This window comes from Ambystoma mexicanum, chromosome 12, assembly GCF_040938575.1.
Source record: "Ambystoma mexicanum isolate Mex_15411 chromosome 12, UKY_AmexF1_1, whole genome shotgun sequence".
In the NCBI taxonomy this organism is placed as follows: Eukaryota; Metazoa; Chordata; class Amphibia; order Caudata; family Ambystomatidae; genus Ambystoma; species Ambystoma mexicanum.
This window is the reverse complement of record NC_090936.1, coordinates 11629353-11646754: the sequence shown is the minus strand read 5'-3', so window position 1 is coordinate 11646754 and position 17402 is coordinate 11629353. Positions and strand designations below refer to the sequence as shown.

Genomic DNA, 17402 nt, shown 5'->3' with positions numbered 1-17402 from the left:
ACGAAAACAACAAATCAAACAACAAAGACAGATTTTGGGGAAAGTTAATGGTAAGGGATGTCTGCTGGCTTCTGACCCCAACCAGGGTAAGACTGGGGCATAACATTGTCTAGGGCACCAATGAAAATCTGGCCAACAGCTGCAATGGAAATTCAATCCTTACATGACAACTGTTTGAGTAGTACCCAGGGGGGAGTTTTTTGATAAGATGGGATGCAAATTGTGTTTTTGAAAGAATATTCTTTTAGTAACACTGGACAAAACTATTAGCCGCATGGTGAAGTCACTTCTCAAACTGGCTCACATTGGGAATAAAAAGTGGTCAACTTTGACCCAAAAAAATGGCCCACACTAGCATTTTGTATTCTTGGTGCGGGCATTGCCCTCTTGCCGTATAGGCCAGTCCAATTCTACCCCGCCAGCCCTATTCTTCTTTATTGTAGCCCCCTGCCTATGTGCACACTTCCATTGTTACAGTTTGTGGCGTGATGGAATGGTGGCTAAGTAATGTGGCTAGCATATCTTTGTGTCTCTCCCCACTCTTGGTTTCTTTCAGACTTTCTCTCCTCTGGGATACTTTGCGTCTTGATTTCTCCTCACTCTGGGGTCCTCTCAATATCTCTCCAGTCTGGTGTTTCTCTCCTTACCTCACCTCACCTCACCTCACCTGGGGTTCTCTCAATCTCTCTCCAGTCTGGTGTTTCTCTCCTTATTTCACTCCACTCTGGGGTCCTCTCAATCTCTCTGCAGTTTGGTGTTTCTCTCCTTACCTCACCTCACATGGGGTCCTCTCAATCTCTCTCCAGTCTGGTGTTTCTCTCCTTACCTCACCTCACACTGTGGTTCTCTCAATCTCTCTCCAGTCTGGTGTTTCTCTCCATACCTCACCTCACTCTAGGGTTCTTTCAATATCTCTCCAGTCTGGTGTTTCTCGCCTTACCTCCCCTCCCCTTGGGTTCTCTCAATCTATCTCCAGCCTGGTGTTTCTCTCCTTACCTCACCTTACTCTGGGGTTCTCTCAATCTCTCCACAGTCTGGTGTTTCTCTCCTTAACTCACCTCACCTGGGGTCATCTCAATCTCTCTACAGTCTGGTGTGTCTCTCCTTACCTTACCTCACCTCACCTGGAGTTCTCTTAATCTCTCCACAGTCTGGTGTTTCTCTCCCTAACTCACCTCACTCTGGGGTTCTCTCAATCTCTCTCCAGCCTGGTGTTTCTCTCCTTACTTCACCTCCCTCTGGGGTTCTCTCAATCTCTGCCCAGTCTGGTGTTTCTCTCCTTACCTCACCTCACTCTGGGGTTCTCTCAATCTCTCCACAGTCTGGTGTTTCTCTCCTTACCTTACCTAACCTGGGGTCATATCAATCTCTCTCCAGTCTGGTGTTTCTCTCCTTACCTCACCTCACCTGGAGTTATCTCAATCTCTCCACAGTCTGGTGTTTCTCTCCTTACCTCACCTCACCTGGAGTTCTCTCATTCTCTCCACAGTCTGGTGTTTCTCTCCTTAACTCATCTCACTCTGGGGTTCTCTCAATCTCTCTCCAGTCTGTTGTGTCTCTCCTTACCTCACCTCACATGGAGTTCTCTCAATCTCTCCACAGTCTGGTGTTTCTCTCCTTACCTCACCTCACCTGGGGTCATCTCAATCTCTCTACAGTCTGGTGTTTCTCTCCTTACCTTACCTCACCTCACCTGGAGTTCTCTTAATCTCTCCACAGTCTGGTGTTTCTCTCCCTAACTCACCTCACTCTGGGGTTCTCTCAATCTCTCTCCAGCCTGGTGTTTCTCTCCTTACTTCACCTCCCTCTGGGGTTCTCTCAATCTCTGCCCAGTCTGGTGTTTCTCTCCTTACCTCACCTCACTCTGGGGTTCTCTCAATCTCTCCACAGTCTGGTGTTTCTCTCCTTACCTTACCTAACCTGGGGTCATATCAATCTCTCTCCAGTCTGGTGTTTCTCTCCTTACCTCACCTCACCTGGAGTTATCTCAATCTCTCCACAGTCTGGTGTTTCTCTCCTTACCTCACCTCACCTGGAGTTCTCTCATTCTCTCCACAGTCTGGTGTTTCTCTCCTTAACTCATCTCACTCTGGGGTTCTCTCAATCTCTCTCCAGTCTGTTGTGTCTCTCCTTACCTCACCTCACCTGGAGTTCTCTCAATCTCTCCACAGTCTGGTGTTTCTCTCCTTACCTCACCTCACATGGAGTTCTCTCAATCTCTCCACAGTCTGGTGTTTCTCTCCTTACCTCACCTCACCTGGGGTCATCTCAATCTCTCTACAGTCTGGTGTTTCTCTCCTTACCTTACCTCACCTCACCTGGAGTTCTCTTAATCTCTCCACAGTCTGGTGTTTCTCTCCCTAACTCACCTCACTCTGGGGTTCTCTCAATCTCTCTCCAGCCTGGTGTTTCTCTCCTTACTTCACCTCCCTCTGGGGTTCTCTCAATCTCTGCCCAGTCTGGTGTTTCTCTCCTTACCTCACCTCACTCTGGGGTTCTCTCAATCTCTCCACAGTCTGGTGTTTCTCTCCTTACCTTACCTAACCTGGGGTCATATCAATCTCTCTCCAGTCTGGTGTTTCTCTCCTTACCTCACCTCACCTGGAGTTATCTCAATCTCTCCACAGTCTGGTGTTTCTCTCCTTACCTCACCTCACCTGGAGTTCTCTCATTCTCTCCACAGTCTGGTGTTTCTCTCCTTAACTCATCTCACTCTGGGGTTCTCTCAATCTCTCTCCAGTCTGTTGTGTCTCTCCTTACCTCACCTCACCTGGAGTTATCTCAATCTCTCCACAGTCTGGTGTTTCTCCCCTTACCTCACCTCACATGGAGTTATCTCAATGTCTCCACAGTCTGGTGTTTCTCTCCTTACCTCACCTCACCTGGGGTCATCTCAATCTCTCTACAGTCTGGTGTTTCTCTCCTTACCTTACCTCACCTCACCTGGAGTTCTCTTAATCTCTCCACAGTCTGGTGTTTCTCTCCCTAACTCACCTCACTCTGGGGTTCTCTCAATCTCTCTCCAGCCTGGTGTTTCTCTCCTTACTTCACCTCCCTCTGGGGTTCTCTCAATCTCTTCCCAGTCTGGTGTTTCTCTCCTTACCTCACCTCACTCTGGGGTTCTCTTAATCTCTCCACAGTCTGGTGTTTCTCTCCTTACCTTACCTAACCTGGGGTCATATCAATCTCTCTCCAGTCTGGTGTTTCTCTCCTTACCTCACCTCACCTGGAGTTATCTCAATCTCTCCACAGTCTGGTGTTTCTCTCCTTACCTCACCTCACCTGGAGTTCTCTCATTCTCTCCACAGTCTGGTGTTTCTCTCCTTAACTCATCTCACTCTGGGGTTCTCTCAATCTCTCTCCAGTCTGTTGTGTCTCTCCTTACCTCACCTCACCTGGAGTTATCTCAATCTCTCCACAGTCTGGTGTTTCTCTCCTTACCTCACCTCACATGGAGTTATCTCAATCTCTCCACAGTCTGGTGTTTCTCTCCTTACCTCACCTCACCTGGGGTCATCTCAATCTCTCTACAGTCTGGTGTTTCTCTCCTTACCTTACCTCACCTCACCTGGAGTTCTCTTAATCTCTCCACAGTCTGGTGTTTCTCTCCCTAACTCACCTCACTCTGGGGTTCTCTCAATCTCTCTCCAGCCTGGTGTTTCTCTCCTTACTTCACCTCCCTCTGGGGTTCTCTCAATCTCTGCCCAGTCTGGTGTTTCTCTCCTTACCTCACCTCACTCTGGGGTTCTCTCAATCTCTCCACAGTCTGGTGTTTCTCTCCTTACCTTACCTAACCTGGGGTCATATCAATCTCTCTCCAGTCTGGTGTTTCTCTCCTTACCTCACCTCACCTGGAGTTATCTCAATCTCTCCACAGTCTGGTGTTTCTCTCCTTACCTCACCTCACCTGGAGTTCTCTCATTCTCTCCACAGTCTGGTGTTTCTCTCCTTAACTCACCTCACTCTGGGGTTCTCTCAATCTCTCTCCAGTCTGTTGTGTCTCTCCTTACCTCACCTCACCTGGAGTTCTCTCAATCTCTCCACAGTCTGGTGTTTCTCTCCTTACCTCACATCACCTGGGGTTCTTGCAGTCTCTTTGACCTTCATGGGATGCCTATGGCAGTCTAATCTTGCTTGCGAGCAGCAAGTAGGAGCCAAGGACAAATCAGCTGCGGTGACACGCTCTCGTTCGTCCCTCAGAAAGATCACGCTATAGTGGTGGGAGCGTGGAAGCGTTGGTTAATTCTAAATTGGACTATGAGAATGTTACCCTTACGAGCACCCCTAAAACACAAATCAATCGGCTCCAGATGGCAAATGCTGCTAAAGCTTCTAAAACCATATTGGTCACCTTTCTGCAGATCACTTCACTGACTCCCTGCTAAGCAGAGGATAGAATGTAAAATCCTCTGTATGGTTTTTAAATGCATAAACAATCTTGCGCCAGGATATATGTCAAGTAAGGCGATTTGTTTTGTACCTAGACGTCCCCTTCGATCTTCTGACACACTTTTTAGTTATTCCATTGTTTATAGGGGCAAAAGGTACTTTTCGAACTCCGCACCTAGAGTTTGGAATCTATTGGCCTTAAACATTCGAAGCATCGTCCCCCCCCTTATACTCTGCCGCAAGGCCTTAAAGACATATTTGTTCTCTTAACCTTTCCATTGGGAGGTCAGAGGGCATGGACGATTAGTGATTTTTGCTTATTGATTTATTTTTTTGTATCACCTGCACTAGGATGCAATTGAGTCTGTTTTATGTTCGATAGAAATGTACCAAATCAAAGGATTACAAAGTGTATGAATTTATCCTATCATCCTATCCTCACTAACATGCCCCGCCCTCTTTTATTGCATTGCCACGTGAGCACCTGGAGACTGCCCCTGGGTGGCAGCGGGGCGCAGTATAAATCACCATAGAACATAACATGTTAAGATGATGTTAGCAAATCACTAGGATTGCACTTGTGCATTTTGGGATAAAGCTAAACGCAGGTTTCATTGTTATGAAATTCAAACTATGGTCAACATTTTGTGACAAATAATCAGGAACTGTTATCTTTGTCATGTCTGATCCTGCAATAGATTGTGGTTTCACGAAGTGGATTATGTTTGAAAAGAAGCCATTCCATATTAACTGGCATTTAAATGAAAAAAATATGTTCACCCGGTACTAATAAATTCTTTAAATCAGAGGTGGCAGATATATTTCTTCTGAAAATGATATTTTTTTTTCTTTTCAGACATGCAGGTACCTACCATTGAGAAATCCCATAGTAGTCCCGGCAGCTCCAAGTCTTCCTCCGAAGGCCACCTACGTTCTCATGGACCATCCCGTAGCCAAAGCAAAACCAGCGTCACTCAGACCCACCTGGAAGACGCTGGGGCCGCCATCGCGGCGGCCGAAGCAGCTGTGCAACAGCTCCGCCTTCAACCAAGTAAAAGAAGCAAATAAGTTCCTCAGCATGGCGGCTTAATGTTCATACGTTGCTGTCCCCGTTGTGTCCTCCACCCAATGACTTTGTTTTCTGTTACACTGCGTTGACTCTTTGTGGCGTCCCTTTTTTGTGTAAATGCTCCGCGGGAACAGTGTATGGTGCCTCTTTGGGATTCTTGTTTCATGTACTCAGACTGCAAGGAAACTGGCTGTTTCTCCCTCATTTAACTGTAACAGTGTCGAGCGCGCCCGCCGCTGTTGATTTCATTCAACCCCGTGTGTGATGCTGATCAGTGTTGCATGTGGAGGCGATGTTGTGTGCGGAGCTTAGTCGGTGATGCTAAATTTCTCAACCATCAAAAGAATCCAAACCATAATGGTGTCAGACGTCACGTTTCTTTGGAGATGTCCATTTTAGAACTCCACTCAGCAGGCCCACCGCCATGCATGCGCCAAGTTTGGGAGGTGGAGGCGCCGTGGGGTAGTAGGTGAGGACAAACCCTGACTCGTGTCTCATGGTGATACTTTTGCCTTTCTTCCTAGGCATACTTCATCATCTCTATAAAATCTTACTTAATATATGCCAAGTTTCTGATGTTAAATTACACCACGTGTTTTATTTGTAGCTGTACCCCAAAACCTCTTGTAGTCTTTGGAGGTGCAAAATTGAAGAGTGATCCATAGAAACGCTTTGATTTGATCATAATCCCTAAAAATAGCCCTGGGCAGCCAATTATCCCATCATTTATTTGCCCGCTGTGTCACTAAAGGAGAAAAACAATATGTACGAGGACCCCTCCTCCTGCCCCCAAAGCAACAGACCAACCTGAACTGCATGGACCCAACCCCTCTGCATGACACCGAAAGAAACCCAGGCGTGTTTCAGCCTCATTGGGAATCAGCAGTGGGGTGGAGCCTGGTATTCTCGACGTGCAAGCTTTGGGGCAGCCCTCTATGGGCGCACCCATGCCACTTGGGGCAACTTGGCCTCAGCGATGAGAATTCTTGCAAAAGCAAACCCAGAAATGCCTTGGCGTGGCCAAGCCCTGTAACGTCAGTTCCCAGAAGGAACCCTGTTGATCACCTGTAAAGCCAAACATATGCCGGTGCCACACATGTCACATGCACATGGCATGCATGTAGCCGTAATGACCCATTGCCCAACAGAAACGTGGAGCTATAGCTAAGGGGGTAGTGCCACCGAGGGAAATGAACCCAATTCTGTCATTTACCAGGGGGCATTATGTAGCTGTTGTGATGGCATTTTGGTCCTGATGTGCCCCTGACTGTGCTTGACTGTGCCTCATCCCCATGAAGGGGTATTCACAATGTAAACTGATATTTGATAATTGTGAACTACCTAATTAGTATAGGTTGGTTTGATATCAATTGGTTGGTTGAGAATTTAGTCATCGCTTTGCAACAAAACAACATGACTGTGTACAGCAACTGTGGAGTCGATGTTGCGTTTGTCCTTTCGATTTACCTGGCGTACATACACGCAGAGATGTATAGACCAGACAGGGAGGGGGGAAACAATGAAAGCATCATTGAAAGGAAACAGCCAGTTTTGAATACCCTCTAGTGCTGTGCATGTAGTGTCTCTGGTGTTATGACGTAGGCGCACTGAAATAGAAGAAAGACTTCTGTTTGCATGCCTAACATTTAAGCTGGTTCCATCTGAGGATACATACTGTGGGTTTCCATTTCGCCTACACTGCCACAGCAGCACACAGAGGCGGTCAGGCAAATCATGGCAGGAAGCAGGACAGACACAGCATAGCGGGTGTCTTCCCCATTCAAAGAACTCAGTCTGACAATCTGCCTCCACCAGCCAGTGACAGCAAAGACCAAAGCCAGCTTGCCCTCCGGAAGGTGATGTCTGATGGACCCGTCAAGCCGGAAGGAGGTGAGGGTCAGGAACCTCTTGCCATGACCTCTGTTCTTCAAATTGAATAGTGTTGTATTATGTTATGAAATTGTGCAGTTGTTTGCCCATTGCTGCCCCTTCTCACCACATGAACAAAGCTCTCATTATGACAGAAGTACCTTTTGTTGAGTTAAGAGGCTGGAGTGTTTACACTTTAAAATTATGGCTTACTCTACTTCAACACTCTGTATTTGACCTTATTGATGGTGAAAAGTTCTGTTGGCGTTGCAGAGAAAATTCAAAACTGTACACGCTGCGGTCTGTTAGGGAATTAAAATCGATCAGGTGAATATTACGAGTCCTTTATGAAAGACGTGGATAGATTCTATGTCATCCGCTTTGACAACTATAAACAACGTAATTGGCATGTAACCGTTTACTGAGAAGCCACCCTCTACACAGGGAGTTCTTTCCCTCCCCACTTAAGTGTTTAACAGATTCTTATTTTAGCCCTATCTCAGACACATATCATGCCCCTGGGATCCCTCTCCCAGGAGCTAACAATGAGCCAAGAACCAGGCCGGTGTACGGGAAATATATTGGTATGTATTTGTAATAGAAATTAGCACAAACATTTCAAACAACACTTTATCCGTGGCACAACACAATCAACTTCTCTCAGCATAAATAAATCACAAAAGTAAGTTAAAAAGAACACAATCACAATTCTGAAACGTTCTGCAAATGTCACTTCACAAAATAATGACACTAATCAATAACAAAAGCCCTTATTTAATATTTGTGTTTTTATTTTGATTTTCTTGCAGGCTTAAAAGGGTAGCAGTAGGATTTCAAGATTGGTCAAAATGCTTATGGCAATTATAATTTCACCCACACCTTTGGTCAGACATAGAAATCGGAATGCTTTGGGGAATTTTAGATTTCAGACCCCCCTTACTGAAAGGCTGGTGTTGGGGAAGATGGATAAAAAGGTTGGACTGATTTAAGAACAAAGACACCTCTCTTCCTTAAAGATGTCAGAGTCAACTGGACAACAAGGATTACCCAATTAATTTATAGGATATAGTTTACAGCACACACTGGGAAGTGAGCTTTGTTCAATTCGAATTTTAACAAAATTCACCCCCTAGTGTTCTGCCAAATGGGGAATGAATTAAATTAATATTTTTGGTTATATATGCTAAGGATCTGCACAGTTTTCTCCCCCCGACCCATTATAAAGGGAAATGATTCAAGGCAAGCCGACTACCCCACCTTTTGGTTTTCCAGGGCTCTGTTCTACTTACATAGCAAGCTCTGTTTAAGGTTCAGGAAAGCCAGCTGCATCCCAGGACACTCTGGAAAGATAGGGCAGGGGTCTGGCCAATCCACTCTCAAAGATGGCCTCCCACTCTCCAACATAGGACCCAGTCAGCTTTGAAGCCTCCCAAGAAATTGTACAGCTCCACTCAGATGCACTCTCAGCAATCTCCTTTGGTGTCTCCTTACAGCTGTCAGATGGTACGTTTTAGCAGACTTCCTAGTGGTCTGTCTCTTGCCTCTGTCCTCCTGTATTTCTCCTCTTTTTGTCTCCCCTGTCCAAGTGCAGTCCCCCTTATATAGCAGCGATGACACCACCAATTTTACAATTGTGGGGAAGTACCCTACAATAATCCCTGCCACTAGGATTGAACAGTTACCCTCCTCTCTCCTCCCAAACCCAGCCTCCAAGTCAGAATTGGTTTAGGGGTCTGGAGCAACATATGGCAATTCCCATTTGTCATCATCCTTTGTTCTCCTTTCAACTTTTTGGCAAAAACTAGTTATGTATCACAACTTCATAATTTTGCTAGCAACTGCCAAACTAAACATATTTTCTGTTTCAGCTAATCATGGGGAATTAGATAAGCCGACCACCAAATCGGTATCATGTAGCACAGCCATGTGACACCTTTCTGCCGTTTGCATAAAAAGCACAACAGTTATGAATATGTACATTATTAAGCATATCCCTAATTTCATTTTCCAGCTGCTCACCAACTCTTACATTTGGAACATGTTCAGATCAGCCAGAAACCTAGTTTAACTGGCCATTAGAGTTCCAAGAGTCACATGAAAAATAATTGCCTGGAGATTACATTAAACATGGTAGATAGATGAAATAGATCCACCTTATGATGGCTGAGAAAAAGGCCTAAATGATATTAGTCCTTTAAATAAATTGTGAATCTTCATGTGGTACAAATGGTCCTGCCGCCTGCCTGCCAGCCATGTGTTTTCCCTGGGTCAGCCTGTACCTTTATCTGTCTCCTTTGTGTTGGAAGCCTGCTCTTTGAAGTGAGTGCCCGCATTTTCACACATATTAGTTGTGCTGCAGCCAAGGGTGACTTTTCTTGAAGTCCATGCTTTCAGAGCCAGCAGGTCTGGAGAACACTGAATGTCAACACCTTTAGCAGGACATGTTTATTGTGGTTGGTCATTAGATGGGAGATGTTTTTTTTATTTTTATAATGAAGACAAAGTGGTTGTTCAAATGTCATTGGGGTTTTTTGGGTGAAACATAATATACATTGCTCTTTTTGAACCCATACATCATGTTTTGTTTTCCTGACTTTTTACTTTTTTAGCCCTTTTACTTTTTCAGCCCTTTTTTATTTGCACACACAGGTGCAAGCCGTTTTTGTTTTCAAAGTGTAAAAATCCTGTTTTCCATTTGACTGGGATCTTTGCTTCCTCCTCCTTTTGTAAATTAAAATGGTGCTTGTCCATTGGTAATGACACGTAGGCCAGGCCCTTTTTTAGTTTCAGTGTTTAAAATCTTGCTATTCATTCATGTGAAAGGGACTTCTGTTTGGGCCCTTTAAATGCACCCCACAGGCACCTTGTCTTCTATTTGTTAGCCACCCTTATAGAGACACCTACAAATGAATAAACAAAGGCACTCATCTTTTGGTATCTCACCTTTATTTTGATGCATTTTTTTATCCACCCGCCTTGAAAGCTATTACTTTGACACACTCTTTTACTCTGACATGACTCTTGTCCACAAGAGTTGGAATAATAAATGAGCCATGTGAAGCTAGAGCAGAATATGTCAATATAAGGATGAAAACACATGCACTACATTGATAATGAGGGCATGGCGAAATGTGCATATCAAAATATCTAGATATGAGCCATAACAGACAGATTATATGCAGATCGAGTGAACTCTCTCTGTGCATACCATCTCTCTCGGTGTCAATCCATCTCCCTCTCTCTTTTTTTCTCTCTCCGGTGGTGAAAAAAGAGGTATCTTGAAGGAGGGTGTTTGTGGCCTTTTATTGTGCCATGAAAGAGCTGTTGCCTGAAGTGACAACTGGTGAGGTGTTTGGAGACACACATTGTCTTTGGGATTGCCCTGCACGTAGAGCACACTCGGCCTGAGTGTGAATTGACTGCATGGGGAGTTGAGGCGCCGTGGATAGTCTCTGCAGGGAGCTGCGGTTCTGATCTTTTAGTGGACCAGTCAGCAAGGTCTACAATTGTGAGTTATTCTCTATGTTGGCCTAATTATTATTGTCTACAAGTAATGTGACAAATGTACAAGTTCTGAACACTACCAACCAATCAGTGGCAAGCATTCAAAGTTAAACATTTCCTCTGTGCTCACAGATGAAAAAGATCGATTCAATTTTTATTTTTAGGAAGAAATACAGATTGAAAGTTAATGCTCTGTTTTCTTGGCAAAAGAAGCTCTATTTAAAAGGGAAACATTGAATTTTACTAGCATTGTAAACTGGCACTGTTTAAAATTGTACAATCTTCGCTTCTAATAACCACATTCAGTATATATTGTAGTTATAGGAACATTAAGTTTGCCTTACTGAGCAAAGCACATGATCAAAATCTATAATAAGCAAAAACATTATTTTTCATGGAAGCTTATCATTCCAAGGTTGATGGTCTGTTCAACTCTTTTTTTTGCACTCATTTGAAATAAATCTTTGAGAAAGTGGAAGAGGTCAAATAGTACAATTGCAGGTTGCATAAAAATCAAAGAGCATGCATGATCACAGATCTTTTCACTTTAAAAATATATCTTAGAAAAATGGTTGTATGCTTGAATCACTAAGTACATCACACATTGGGATTGGGGCCCATTTTATTCTTCACAGCAATCTACCCAGCATTAAAAAGATTTTAAACATATACCGTATATACTCATTCAGACAACCTCCGGATTTAAATGTGAGGATGAAATGGCTGCAAAGTATGTCACTTCTCCCAGTCCCCAATGTACAGACAGCTTTAGAGAATGATAGAAACATGGCATATGATATGTTCTCACACCCACCTCAATAGGCTCTTCCAAACATTTCACATCAGTGATTGCTTACAAGGAATTGTCTCAAAGCGCTTCATACCTGCCTGTTCTTTTTCTGACCTGTAAATTGAATGAAGAGGTTTCTTAAAAGCCCTGTCAAAATTAACTTATTATCAAAAAGAGAGCCAGAAAATGGTGTGACATTTGTTGACAGATAACATGTAGCGTGGCAGTGGGATCTATGCAAGAGAACAATAATACAGTCTTTTAATCAAAATAAAAAAAGAATAATGCTCACTAACTGCAGAAGAAAATGACACATGCTGTGTTGCCTTGGCAACATCATTTTGTGCGAATGCATGATGTGTTGTAGTTATGGTTACAGAGTGTAGCAAGTTCTGCACACATCATTTCTGTGCTCCACTTTCCCTTAAGTAAAGGTGTTTGAGGAAGAGAGTAAGAAGACGCTGTGAATCCTGCATCTGTCGCAAGGAAATTGGCAATGTCATCAGTTTCTTTGCTAGTTCATGATTGAGGCAACAGCGGTTTTATGAAGCACCTGATGCAATGCAGCTCATGTGTGTGGTGGATAAAGTTGACCACTCCTTAATGAGAACATACAAAGAATATAACTGACTATAGTCTGCTCTTAGCAATTGAGTACTAAGCATGCATCTGTTTCATCTGTCCATAGCAAATGATTAACTATAATGTTCTTTAAAAGATGGTGATTTAAAAAGAAATATGTTGTGTGTTTTTACTTCAGAATACAGGAGTTGCATGTTGTCAAGCAGTATTGTGAGCATACACTATGCAGTATTGGCGATCCTGTAGAATAGTGCAGTGTCCTTCTGTAAAAGTCTTTGAGTGTTCCCTGATTTTGGTGGTCGCTCCTATTTCAGTCTCCGGCACCTTTGAGACGGTGTCAGAACACTGCTGGGAGAGGAATGCAACCTCTGTGCTCCACAGAAGATGGCAAAAGAGCAGCCTGTGTGCCTGGCACTCCGAGCAGTGGGCCTCAGCTGTATGTGCCTTCCCTAGTCTGCATCAGTGAGGGTGCACTATGACTACACTGCCATTAGGAAACAGGGAGCCCTAGTGTACACTCCATTACCCCTTACAGGGAGAGCACATGCACATGACAGAATGTCAGCCTCTCAATGTGTGTCTGTCCCTTCAGTAATTCCAATGTGCACCCCAAAAGGGAAAGAACTTGATGCAGCATTTGTGCAGGGCCATACTTTTGCAAATGTAGCCCATATTGCTTCTGGTACCAAACAGGATAGTATTGTGGCATTGGTGGCAGACGGGTTTTCCTTTCTCTCTTTTAAAATATTTACGTGATATAGATGGATCCTTTGTTTCCTGTCAGGTTGTGCTACATTATAGGTACAGGTTCCTGTTCATTCCAGTATTTCATATGGCCCATGCCACTTAGAGACAAGTTTTCTTCTGAGGTAGGCAAGAGGACCAATATGTTTTGTCCTACGGAAAACAATCTCAAGTTTACCTTTTTGTCATAGGTGGACTTGTGTTAGATTTGGGATTTTTCCATATGAGATATGAGTATAGACTACATCTTGCAATCTGGTAGCAGTTTGTGAAAGGGGAATGTGTGCCTCTTCACTTTCCTTCCAGGGCTTCCAGAGCATGTCCAGGACATCTCTCACCTCCCTACCATAAAGTAGTTCAAAAGGAGAGAATCCAGTGGATGCCTGCGGGGTTTTCCTTACTGCAAATAGGGCCCAGGGGATCATATGGTCCCAGTCCTCCCCATACTTATCTACCAACATTCTTAGGATAATTGTGAGTGTTCTGTTAAATATTTCCACCAATCTGTTTGTTTGGGTATGGTAAACTGAAGTTTGTAAGGTGGGTTTATAGTGTGTTGTTTGGAAAGGGTTGTCCCTAATCATATAAGGGGATTTCTCTCCCATCTGATCCTCCCCTTGTGTACCACTCCCAGGGGGACTATTGTACTGTGGACACATCACCCTGGCCCCATGGGAATGGTCTCGCCCTACGGGAGAAGGGACGACATACACAGATTTGTCACAGCATACACGGACAGTAAATCTAGACTAAGCCGCTAACATTTCGCATTTTAAGGTGTGTGCGTGTAGCTAAATGTTTCATAACCATCATTATAACCCTTGGAATCCCCTGGCACATGTCTGAATTGGGTTGTCTGCGTGATGTATGACCCAGTAAATCCTGCAGATGGTTTGTTGAGCCGTCCCTCTCTCACATTGTCTAAGAGTGCCGCCATTTTCTTCGGCCCACTGCTTCCCTCATCTCCTGTTCACTCACTGCAATTTACAGAAGCAGCCTTGGCCCCTACACCAATGACCTCTCGCCGAGCGGAGCTTCCAGACATACCTCTCCATGGTGCGGTGTTTGCATACCTGGCTACGATCCTTCATGTCCGTCTTCCTCCTGTGTTGTCATCTGCCGGTACCAGAGTAATTGCGATCCATGATGCTCTGGAGCAGAGATATATTCAATATCAGTCACTGGAGGCCAGCAATGCAATGAGTAAATACCACCCCATCCAAATTCAGTCAGAAAAGTTGCATCTTACCAGAGGCTAGTGCAGGGAAGAGTCTAGAGGAACGCTCAGGTTTGGAGATGTCGGTGCTTCTGGGCATTAGTAGTACAGCGAGAGAGAGGACACACGTTTCGTAAGGAAAGTGCATACATAATGTTTCAAGGGGAACAACCAGGAGAAGTGCAAGGGAAATTGCACATTGACTGCAAGAAAGTATGATGTATAAGTTTCAAGAGTAATATGGAGTAAACTGTCAAATGCAACAAACGTGCTAGATTGTGAAATTAGAAAGGAGGATTTAAAATAGTTTTAAAGACCAAGATCTTGGGCAGTTACTGGGTGTAATAGGCCCTTAGAGGTCGTTAAACCCCCTTGCTACGCTGGGTCTTTAGCTTAGACATTGGGCCTGTAGTGCCAGGTACTATCCTCGGTATGGTTCTACATTGGTTCATTAGAAGACTGGAATGTTGGCCTATTGTAAACAATGGATCAGCAGAGGGCCTCCAGCCCTGTGACAGAGGCTGGTGTTTCCCGCTCCCTGTTCCGAATAAATGCCTGCCTGTCTTTCTTAACCAACATTCCACCCGCACAAAACTCACTCCAATGTTCCAAGCATTTTCCACAAATGTTTTCTTTCGTTTGTGTGATTTATGACATATCATGTCTTTTACAGCCCTTTGGTTGAGGGGTGTGGCAAGTTTTCTCCCCCCTTATCCTTGGTATGCACTATGGTAAAAGCATCAGGAGACGGACCAGGTGGCATTTTGAGTCAAACGGTTCTTTATTAGAACACCCAAACCCTATGCTGTCACTAAATTTCTTGACCCTATTTCTAAGAAAACAACAGTCTCTAAAACATCCTGACAAGCAGTCCTTTAAAGTAAATAAAGTCCACCATCCAGAAAACCTGTTTTAACCTGATTACTACATAAAACGCTTAACCTTAACAAAAGCAGAATAAGTGCCCCTGCCCAAAAGGAAAGCATGCTCTCTGGTTTTCGACCCCAGTTTGTTCTTCTGTGTTGAGCTGTGCCATGGGATAAGGAAATATCAAACATTGATTCAAGCTTCCCCTCCTTGGGGTTGTGTATCAGTCTTAGATCAAAACAGAGGGGTTCCTTGACCTGTAGCGCAGTTCGCAACAGAAGAGCAAGTGCCTCATTAAGTTTTCCCTCCTTGGGGTCCATGGCAGTCCAGGATTAGTCTCAAGCTCCTTGGTTTGGTCAGTCACTTTGTCTCAGTCTCTGGTTTTCTTGTACCATTAGGAACCGCCTGTTTCCTAAATCCACAATGGTTTTACCCCAAAGGATTTTTGTGCGACTCTCTCAAGCCAATTGTCTCCTGGGTTTTACCTCTCCAGATGCCTTTGGTCTTTCTGTCACCCCTCCTTGTGGTCCGGGGTAACTCTCTTTTTTACCTCGCTTTGCGGTTTCATTTCTCTTACAGCACCTTGATGTCTTCGATCTCTCTCTCTTACCCTGCCTTGGGTTTACTTTCTGCTAAGCTGCCTTGAGGACTCAGCCTCTGCGTCCTCCTACGTCTCTGGAGGGACCGAGTACTTTCAGACTCCTCCGGGCTGGAGTTACAGTAGGCTGACATAGCCATTCTCTTTGGGGTGTTTCCTGGCATTCCATGTCTTACGAAGCTGGCGTTCCCTTCCCGCTCTCTTCCGCGGGGATTCCGGCATCTGTTACTCAGTACGCTGCTTGCTTGCTGGTGAGGCCGCCTTTAATGCTTGGGGTTCTTGTGACCTGTGCGTCTCCATTCAGTGTCTTGGTTTGGTTGCCAAGCATGCCTCTGGATTGACCATTATTCCATTCACCACGTCGGTATGCACTGTCTTTTCCTTGCAACGCCTTTCATGAAGAGGTCTCTCCTCCTATGCAGTTCTGAGGGCTACTCTTCTCTTCTGTTAAACTTGGCGGGCTCAACTCACTAGTGCCAAAGGGGGTGTCTCCCTTGGAGAGAGAGGACACATTCCCTGGATTCAACACAGCAGCCACGGCCTCGCCTCAAACCCGCAACTAGAGTGTAGGCAATAAGACATGTTAAAGCCCTGTCTCCCTGGCATTTAATGCCTCATTCTTATGTAATGGACTGAAGACATAATATATATTTCCATAAAACGGGAATCTTCTCTTGCATCTATGGTTGGGTCAATTTGACATTGTTGCCAATTTCCTTTTGTGGTATCTGGTCAATCCATCGAACACCAAAGCATCTAATCTCAAACCAACGAATTATATGCAACGAAATTCCATTGCATGAAATAGCCATTTCGTTGTATATTATTCGATGTATCCATCGAAATTAGTGAGATTAGGGGTTAGATTAGGTTAGGGATAGGGTTGGGGGTTAGGGTTGGGGCTAGGGTGGGTTAGATTGAGGATTACATTAAGGTTAGGGTTGGGGCTAGGGTTAGGGTTGGGGCTTGGGTTAAGATTAAGGGTTACATTAGGGTTAGGGTTGGGGCTAGGGTTAGGGTTGGGGCTAGGGTTAGATTAAGGGTTACATTAGGATTCGAGGTGGGGCTAGTGTTAGAGTAAGGGTTACGTTAGGGTTAAGGGGGTGGGTGTGGGGGTTGGGGGGCATGGGGGGAACTGCCCCCAATATACAAAAAAACATTAAAATGTTACCAGGAGCTGGTCAGTGCCGAAATCTCAGCACTGGACAGCTCCATGTAACGTTTTAAAGTTACAAAAATGCATTGAAATGCTATCTTTTACATGTAAAAGTGCATTTCCATTGAACCCAGTCCATGTATATTTTGGATGGACTGGTTTAGATGGAAAGGCACTTTTACATGTAAAGGAGAGCTAGTCAATGCTTTTTATTGGATGCTTTGGTTTCTTGTTGCTTTTTTTTCGATGGAATCTCTATAAACCCCTTTTGTTTCTACCTCAAAAGAAATCTTCCGTGCAGTGTCCTGATCTAAAGGTCCTTTTAACGTACACCTCCAGAATCCTTCTGATAGTGATGTGTATCCTTCCATGAAAATCTTTTCAACTTGGCTGCATGTCCTGAGGGATAGTTCTCATGGTTACGTGATGTGCCTGCGATGCTAAAGGGCTCTCCCGTCATTTTGCATTCTGCGTGGCCCCCGCTCGCTCCACTGGACCCTTTGATTCCGTTCCCGGGGGTCTGGGTTTGCGCTCAACGTTGCTATTTCAATTAACGAAGATCCGAAACAGCGACTTGGCGCAATGCGAGGAGAAGCAATTAGCTCTGAGTAATGCCCT

At 44.6% G+C, this 17402-nt stretch overlaps 1 protein-coding gene across 7 annotated transcripts in view; it reads left to right on the top strand.

The window, feature by feature from the left end:
• Window positions 1-17402, top strand: part of PCLO (piccolo presynaptic cytomatrix protein) — an 854190-nt gene that overhangs the window by 731859 nt on the left and 104929 nt on the right. For 4 of the 7 annotated variants that reach the window (XM_069627816.1, XM_069627812.1, XM_069627813.1 and 1 more), the window contains 2 exons: window positions 5246-5440; window positions 7166-7348. In XM_069627816.1, the coding sequence (XP_069483917.1) occupies window positions 5246-5440; window positions 7166-7348 (378 nt within the window). The remainder of the gene's footprint in view (window positions 1-5245; window positions 5441-7165; window positions 7349-17402) is intronic. The other 3 variants (XM_069627814.1, XM_069627811.1, XM_069627815.1) reach the window with 3 other exon arrangements.